Genomic DNA, 8,842 nt, shown 5'->3' with positions numbered 1-8,842 from the left:
CTTCGGAAAGAAGAGGGGAATATGCATACAAAATATTCTGACACTTATGATACATTCTATATAGAATATTTCTTACAGATTCTTAAAAATATTGTCTTTACAAATACAATATATTTCCCAATTTCCCCTTCATTCCCCCTTCTCACAGGAGCATTATTCAGTGTTGGTACGCACTGAGTAGATACTGTGGTATTTTTGAACCTGAAAGTTTGTGGGGTTTTTTTTGCTTGCTTCATTAAATAGTGATTTTTAGTCCTGCAAATATTCCCAATTTCCCTTGATTCTCTCTTTTCACTGTGATCATGACAGCAGATTATATAACAGTGAATTAGACATTTATTATTAAATTCTGCATCCTGACAAACTAATTTTGTTTTACTTTACTTCGAGTTTTAAAAGCAAACTGTACCCTCTACAACTCTTATAAATCTGTGTGTTCTCTCCTTTCATTCATCATTTGTTTTGTGAGCTGTGTCCAAAACTCCATTTTGCGTTCTTTCAGTTTCTTTGTCGCCTTTTGCACTAGGTCTATTTCCAGGTATTTTTCATCCAGATCATACTGAGGCCAATGGACCAAGCCTTCTCCGTTGGGATTTCTGGAAATAATATAACGCAAAGTTAGCTTTCTGTTTGCCTATCAGTTGTGCCCTGGCTGCTGAGGCTGAGAGCATTTCAGAAAACTAACATGAGCTCAGATTATGTGATTCTAGTACCTGAATAGTTGGATGTTTTTTATCAAAATGCTCATCAGTGGAATAGCAAATGTTTAATAATTGCCATTACTTTTGGATCTAAAACTCCATTGCAGATGGAGTAATAGGTCTTAGTTTTCTTTTCCTTTTTCTTTTTTTGGTCTGCAGGTTCATGTAAAAGGTTTTTCTTGAAATCATAAGGAATAGAAATAGTTTGCTTCACTATTTATCATAAATTCTGCCAAATTTGTAGGAACCACCGTATAAGTATTGCTGTTACGTTTCAGGCAGCACTTGACAAAACTTGAGCTGTAATTAGCATTATGAATCTCACCCATTTCTAGCAAAGTTAGTCCAGTATCTCATAACAGTTCTGCTAAGTTTATGTTCTTCTTCTGTAGCATACCCTGCAAAGTGAGAGATGAGGAGGCAACATTAAAAACTAAATAATGGAAAAAGTAGCAGCTGTATCAACTCCAATATACTGTAATCAGTTGTACTTGTTAATCTGAGGTAGGGGCCTTTTACCTGAGCAGAGCTCTGGGGGAGAACTGCAGATGAATGATTTCATGAAAAGTAACTACTACTGAAGATAGAAAATGCTTATGTTGATTTCAATGTTTCTAAGAGAGAAAGTCTATTCTAAAAGCCCTCCAGTAAGTAAAACTAGTAATAATCATCTTTTAAAAGGAATACTTTAGTAAGCATGACTACATCACCCGCTAAGAATGGCTTTCCAAAGACAAAGGCAATCTCATCTCCATGATCTGCTTTTACAAATTCCGGTACAACAGCTGCCGCTGAACTTGGTCGATGTTGAAATTCATAAAAGTAGACTGGGTTGCCAGCATCTAGTAGAAAATATACAGAAGAGTGTTAGTTTAAGAGCTGAAAATACCTGCCACCAAAGATTATAAGCTTTCATTACAAGGGATTTTGATAAAATGAAAACACTATCAGTTCTCTGGGTAGCGAAGTCCCCAAGGTGGAATTCTACATTTCTTCTAATAGATGCTGAATTAGAGACTCACCTCTATGGTATCTGGCTACTTCGATGGCTGAAAGAACAAACAAAGGGTCTCCTATTGCATCAAGAAGGCCATCTCGCACCTGAGCACGGTTTTCTGCTTTCCCTATGTATTCGTTGTATACTCGATCAACAACTTGAGAAGTAACACCCTGAAATCAACAACCAAAATAGCGCTGATGACTATTATAAAGAGTAACAGCACTGAGTACGCCATCTGCATGTCTCTGGCTGAGCCCCAAACATTACCTTCTTTCAGAGCAAATACTCAGCTGTGCCAGAGTGTGACTCAGAGCTCAGAATTGGGAGTTATGCAGCTACCGGAGACAGATGTTCTCAGGGAAAAGAGGTTTGCTAGATCTAAAGTTCAAACATCTTTAGATAAACATCAGTCGATGATGCTGATAAATAGATACGGTGCTCTGTTCTCACTTCTGTGGAAACGATCCATATAAGAGAAAAGAAATCCTGTTGGATTTCATAAAATTCATTTACTGAGGTAGATGGCCATAATTTACTGCCTTTCAGAGCAAGCCTGGGCTCTGCCTTTCCAAGTTCATGATGGATGGCTGTGACACTGAATGATCTAGTGCAAGCACTGGCCGTGTTTGGAAAGTCCTTCATTCTTACCTATTAATCTGCATTTTTCTGTATTTAGTAGTTTTGGGAGAGCACGAAGGAACGAGAAGACTAAGAGGTTTGTAAATTAGAGGGAAGCAAAAAACCAAGATACCTAAACATAGGTCTCTCAGTGCCATTTTAAACATCTCAGGTTATCCTGTCTAGTCTCCAGCTACTGCTTCAGAACGGTGTGTGCTACAGGTCTTGTGTCGTACCTGCTGGTGCCACGCGTGTCTTGGATAACCTAGGGTGCTTAAAGTGCCACAAGAGATCTTAGGCATTTAGCATAGACGTTTAGAGTGTGTTTTCAATCGCTAGTGGCAACAGGAATACACCACGTCTGCTGCTCGTTACTGCCCCATGCTAGGAAACTGTCAAACAGAACAAAGTTTGCCTCTAAAACACACCCCTCCAGGAGTACTAACATAGAACCAGACCAGCACTGGGTTATTCTGAAAATGGTCTCTTACCTTAAGTGATAACGCTAAGGAGCTCTGTAAAACTTGACGTGCAACATCTTTATCCAGACCATCTGCGTAAGCAGGAAATTTCATTGTCTGCATGATATGGAGAATCATATTTATTAGAAAATCTTATATTAACAAAATGATCTATCAATAACAAGATTATAACTGTCTTACCGTAGGAAGTACCCATCCAAATTCACAGTTATTTACTCCTATTATATATGGGACTGCATTGATTGCTTTTTCAGATAGTAATTGCCTGGGACTCTTCGGAAAAAATACTCCATCTGCAGATGCGCTGATGAACAGGGAAGGCTGGTCAGGAAAAAAAAAAAGGCAAAACAAAAAGCAAAGCTTCATTAATACATGAATTTTTGCATCTAGAAAAAAATTTCAGATTTTTACTGCAGTTCCAAAGCAAAACAAAACAAAGGGCCACGTGAAAATATAAGAAGTAACAGTATTGAAGCCATCTCTAAATTTGCTCTGATAGATTTTCTGCACTAGGCAGAAGATTCTGTGAAGATTAGCACTATATTTTTAATGTTTGTAAAACAGAGGTGATGATGTCCAATTTACATCTCTTCTCAGTTAGTTCAATCCTTGTATGGATGTGCGGAGCGGTAGCAGAGAAACTAACGTTCTGTGTTGAAACTGCAAAGGAGCATGGAAGCCAGCACTGTGACAAGAAATTTTAAATAGGACATAACATATTATATTAATTAATTTTCAGGTTCTCCAGGAGAAACTGTGACATTTCATCTACTCTTTTCCTTCCCCTGGTAGAGCATGACAGCGAAAGACAAGTAGTTCAAGTCCATGCAGAATGAAAGGGAAGTAACCTGTTCACAGTTTTCAGGTGAGGTATAGCATAGCTGCAGTGTTGTCATATCCTGAAAAGGTTGAAAAAGTCAGATGTTACATTCACTTCAAGCTCTCCAAATATTACAACACAGAAATATGATAAAAGCTGAAACGCCATTTAAATGCAAGAAGTATAATTTCACCTACCATTTTCAGTGTTGCCTGTACTATCTCTTCTTCTGTTTTTTCTCTTAAGCATTCAACCATTGCAGCTGAACTGGATTTTTCACAGCCAAAGGCAGTAGCGATTCTCTGCAATCAATAAAAACAAACACTTTATCATACACTTCCCATAGAAGGCTCCACGTGCCACTGAGCACGCGTCCAGCAGCGGGGAGTCTAAACTTCGCACAAGGGTCACCGAAGCCAGCGCTGTCCTGGCTGCAGAGGCAGAGGGCAGGAAGCCTCATAACCCTTCACACTGCGGGCTGAGCAGAAGGGCAAAACTTGTGCCTCCAAACTATTTTGATACAGAAATAGACCGGGACAGTCCTTCTGGTAAATAACATGCTGGGCTGAGAAGGCAGGGTGAGAGGAAGGCGTTAGAGGGATGCGCAGTCAGAATACAACCATGGGGATGGTAACAAAGAGCATGTTATGCCATTCTTAAAGATGTCTTTTTGGGTGGAGTAACAGCTGACATTAGAGAGACAGAGCTCATTATAATGCTGCCTCTTTTATATCCCGGATTATCAAATCTAGGTTCCTGGAAGTTGTTTCTTGTAGTTGAAAAAAATAATTGTTGAAGTCAGGTCTTCTTTTCAAATATGAACAGATTGAATAAAGTCTTGCTTATTTGTACACAACAGGCATCAAACAGGAGGGGAAGAGAAGAGTATTTGGAATCTGGTGCCATTTTCCAGCCAAAAATTATAGCTCAACTTTTCTTGAAGACAGTACATGTTATAGTACTCTTTTACATTTCACAATTCTGCTTTGCCTTCTCTCTTCGCTTCCTTAGTCTTTTGCTTTCACTCAGACATATGTGGATATTTGAGTGTGTCAAAAGCACGGGGGCATTAAACATGTATTATTTGCAGCCAGAAATACTGTCTTTAATGACTGTGGTTGTAGTTTCACAAGAAAAAAAAAAATTGTTTTTACATTCTGGAATAAACAGTTTAAGATGTGCAAAACTATTTGGAAAAATAATTTAAAATACCACAGAATACCCACTTGTGCATCCTCCTCAGGCTTCTCAGTGAACAAAACCCTGACTGCAGTACCACTCTCTGAAATGGCCTTATGGAACAAGCCCTTCGCCAGGGGAGATAAGACCTGTAAAAAAGCAAGAAGAAGCACAAGCATGACAAGCATTCCGTTCTGAGCATTGACTTAGAATTTCAGTATCACGAATTGCCATTTAAAACATTTTCAAAACAACTGTCGTAAGGCTGTTGTTCTGCAGCCTCCAACCACAGCTCGGCTACGCAGAGGGCTTTGGGATAAGGAGTTCCCGCCTGCCTTTCCCCCTCCCAGCACACTGTGCTTCCAAGGCTTCATGGAATGACGCTGCAAGCCAGATATGGATCGAATAGAGCTGTGTCCAAGACAGTCTGGCTCTGCTGCAGAAGGGGAAAAAAGAACTATGGCCCAGCGGTCAGGAGCTTAGGAAACGGGAGTTTTTATTATATGTATCCCTGAACCCTGGTCTCCCTCTGTGATCTGTACCAAATTGTGAGAGACTGGAGAAGAAGAACCTCTTAGTCAACGTACTCAGTGTTGATGTAACAATTTTACATCATCTCTGGGTCGCAAAATGCACGTCTAGTTCAGGTACCACGACTATTCGCCTCGGTTACTTTGCACAAGTGACTGTCAAAGCAAACTAGAAATGGGCAATACATCCTCTTAAAGGACTTTACTCACAAGGATACAATTTTGGGGTTTTGGCACTGCACCCCCCCAATTCTATTCAGTAGATGAGGAATAACATTTTGGGTCTGAACTACAAGATCTGGGTACAGGAATAATATTTTCATCAATCAGAAACTGTACTGATATCACATTGTATTATAGACCAAGGTGATGTGTCATTTACTGTAAAACCATCCCTTTTCTCTCACTGACTTTTCATGCAGTTATTAAAAATGGACATGGATGGTGGGTTTTTTTCCCCCCAAGTAATTAAAATTCAATATTACTGTGAACTTACAAGAGCAGAAACACTGACTCCTCCTGCAGATTCTCCAGCGATAGTGACGGATCCTGGATCGCCTCCAAAATGCATGATATTTTCCTGAATCCACTGAAGAGCTGCTACTTGATCCAAATACCCCCAGTTGCCTCGGGCATGCTTATCACCAGTGCTGCAGAGAAGGAACAGCTTTGTTTAAATGCTCCGTGCAAGAAAAAAGGCAGAGAAAAATACAATCTCTTGTGTAAGAAATCAGCTGCCATTCTCTACACAGAGCTTCTCTGCAGAACTGAAAAATGAATGGCTCAGAAAGCGCTGAGATTAGCGTAGCGATCAAACGAGAACAGCCTTGGAAGCTGACACGGGACTTGTAAATTGTTCCCAACTGTTGCACATGTAATTAAGAAACGTGTAGTTTCTTTGCATAAGCAAGTATTCTGCACGTCTCTTCACAAAGGCTTTGCACACGTAATTTTGGAAATCTCTTAGCAAAAACTGAGATACAGTATCTTACCTAAAATATCCAACAATGCCTAATCTGTACTGAATTGTTACAACCACCACGTTGTCAAAGGCCGCTAATGCCGAGCCATCGTATGATGAAGCTGCTCCAAAAACTAATCCACCTCCATGGATCCATACAAAGACCTGGAAAGACAAAACCAGAAACAAGCCAGCACAGGTAAGAGCTCCCAGAGCCAAGACCAATATAAACCAAAATATAATGTTGCGTGCTGTTTCACTCCTGACTCTTTCAGATTACATTTCACAAATGGTAGAAGTCTTTCGAGTATGAGGCCCGCAGCCTTACAAAATGGCATTGATTTTATTAAACACTTAGATTCTACCAGTGCCCGTGACTTTTAACAGATTATTTAGAGGAAATCAAACATTACCTGGCTAAAATGTCAATCAAATTTTATTTGTAAAATAGGATTTTGTGTATCTTTCGAACCTCAGCAAATATTTACTGGGGCAGAGCATGCATCTCGATCATCATCGCAAAACTGCACCTGTAAGTCTGCGCATAGGACAGGTTGTAGGTTTGCTGTAAAATAATTTTGCAGGAGGTTTTATAATGATTTTTCTTACAGGCAGCTTCTCCTGTTTTTCTGTAGAAATGGGTGCATACACATTTAGGTATAAGCAATCTTCAGACACTTCAAGGGGAACTTTTTCTTTTCTGTTAGTAATGAAGTCTGAAAAAAACTGTCCTTGTACTTTATCCTGTAGACACCTGAATAAATGAGAAAATAACAAGCAACAGAAATAATTAAAACCTCAAAGCTATGAAATGTAGCTCTTTTTATACTTCCAGCATAAAACGCAAACCAGAAACCAATCTCTAGTACATTTCTAGATTGTTGGCAACAGAAAACATAAAATAGTCCTTTCACTTTTAATATATTTTCTTCCTTTGACCTGGCATTACGGAGAACTCTAAAAAGGAGCCACAGTCTACAGCACTACACACTGACATGCAGATATAATTTTGTGTGTTTCAAAATATTACAGAAATCTACCTGCAAATACAAATGGCTATAAATTAGTTATTTTTCATCTTCAATAGCTGTTTATATTGTAATGGCAGGTATTAAGCATGAGGCACTAAACAAGGGCAGTAGTACAAATGGAGTAAGACATTTACAATATAGACTGGAATCAAACTGCATTTCTTGTGTGTCTTGTTAAGGATGTGATGACTCGGCATTTTTTTCTTCTAATATTTAACTCCAACATTTCCTCAGCTTCTTTCCGGCTTTGCTCCTAAGCTACAGAGTTTGTAAACATTGCTAAGTAACGGCCAAGTGCTCCCAAAGCAGAACATTGTTGGCAAAGTGCTCGTCCATATCAGTTCATCACTGACGCCCATTAGGTAAGAGTTTTTAATAAATAGAGCAACTTATAAAGGTGTCTTTAGAAATGCATTCATTGTAACAGTTGCAGGTGGTAACGCGATGGCACCGAGCAATTTATCTTTGTGGCTTTTGATTGCCCTGTACGTCCATGTCCTGGAATTACATATAATATAAAATCATTAAAAAGATCACCGGCTTTGTGCTTGTCTTACATCGGCGGGTAGGAAGTGGCATCTCTGACACCGTTCCACGGCTCGGGTGGCTGCGGGTCAGAAAACCTCAGCGGTCCAACCGGAGGCTTAGCAAAAGGAAGTCCCAAAAAGACATTTACGCTCCTCCCAGCTGCGTCTACTTTGAATTGGTACCCTCGGACCGTCCCATATTTGGTCACCACTTCTGGTTGTGCTGCTTTTTGTCCTGGGGGATGTGAGCACAAAGTCACATAATTGGTCTAATTTAAAGTGATTGCCAGATTTCAAAGAGCTTTAGCGACTTAAATGCACACCTTCCGTTTGCTTAAACAATTCATTTTCATACATAAGGCTTCAGCAACCTCTGATCCGTATTGCTGGCGTTATTTCAGCCTTCGGTCTGATTGGTTTGTACCTATAATCTCCCTCAGGTATCGCGTATGCATTGTCCTGCTATCCACACACATTAGTAATTGCATATGGATCTTAATCCTTTTTGATCCAGGTTGTTAGATAAAAGTGCAATAGATTGCACTCACTAAAAAGGCATTTCCTTTTTAAGAAAAGATCTGTGAATACACAAAAGATATTCTGGACCCTTCACAGTATGTACAGCCAAGAGAAAAAGCTTCTAACGTACCTGAAAATAGTCTCGCATGTGCAAATACTGTTAACATTGAGGTAAGATTAATTTTAAGATCGGCGTGAAAGTTCTCAATACCAAGTTACAAACACGGTACAGTGGACTGCTCTGCCTCAGCAGACAAGATTTTGGGACAGGAATTTGATTTTGGTGTTTGCAAAAAAGGCAAGTAAGACAAATGACTCAACACAGATCACAAAATGAAATTAAGAACTATTTGTTATTCAGACTTAATTTCTCTGCAGTAAGGTTGGTGCCCGGCTCCTCCCGTAAAGGTGGGGTCTCCCCAGGTGAGCGAGCTGTGCGTGTGCTCCGTCCCCGTACAGAAGGCAGTAGGGAAA

General features: G+C 39.7%; 1 protein-coding gene across 1 annotated transcript in view; it reads right to left on the bottom strand.

Annotated features, from left to right (window-relative positions):
* Positions 1 to 383: 383 nt before the first annotated feature.
* The window catches only part of LOC104283223 (fatty acyl-CoA hydrolase precursor, medium chain-like), an 8,550-nt gene continuing 91 nt past the window's right edge, over positions 384 to 8,842 (bottom strand). The window contains exons 2-14 of the mRNA XM_009881379.1: positions 7,880 to 8,087; positions 6,901 to 7,045; positions 6,323 to 6,456; positions 5,827 to 5,980; positions 4,848 to 4,949; positions 3,819 to 3,923; positions 3,650 to 3,700; positions 2,982 to 3,122; positions 2,811 to 2,897; positions 1,724 to 1,871; positions 1,412 to 1,543; positions 1,027 to 1,099; positions 384 to 596 (exon numbers count right to left, since the gene is read on the bottom strand). Of these exons, the coding sequence (XP_009879681.1) occupies positions 422 to 596; positions 1,027 to 1,099; positions 1,412 to 1,543; positions 1,724 to 1,871; positions 2,811 to 2,897; positions 2,982 to 3,122; positions 3,650 to 3,700; positions 3,819 to 3,923; positions 4,848 to 4,949; positions 5,827 to 5,980; positions 6,323 to 6,456; positions 6,901 to 7,045; positions 7,880 to 8,087 (1,655 nt within the window). The 3' untranslated portion in view covers positions 384 to 421. The remainder of the gene's footprint in view (positions 597 to 1,026; positions 1,100 to 1,411; positions 1,544 to 1,723; positions 1,872 to 2,810; positions 2,898 to 2,981; positions 3,123 to 3,649; positions 3,701 to 3,818; positions 3,924 to 4,847; positions 4,950 to 5,826; positions 5,981 to 6,322; positions 6,457 to 6,900; positions 7,046 to 7,879; positions 8,088 to 8,842) is intronic.

Source organism: Charadrius vociferus, unplaced genomic scaffold (genome assembly GCF_000708025.1).
Source record: "Charadrius vociferus isolate BGI_N301 unplaced genomic scaffold, ASM70802v2 scaffold553, whole genome shotgun sequence".
Lineage (NCBI taxonomy): Eukaryota > Metazoa > Chordata > Aves > Charadriiformes > Charadriidae > Charadrius > Charadrius vociferus.
Note: the sequence above shows the minus strand (reverse complement) of the source record. Positions and strands in the feature narration are given on the sequence as shown.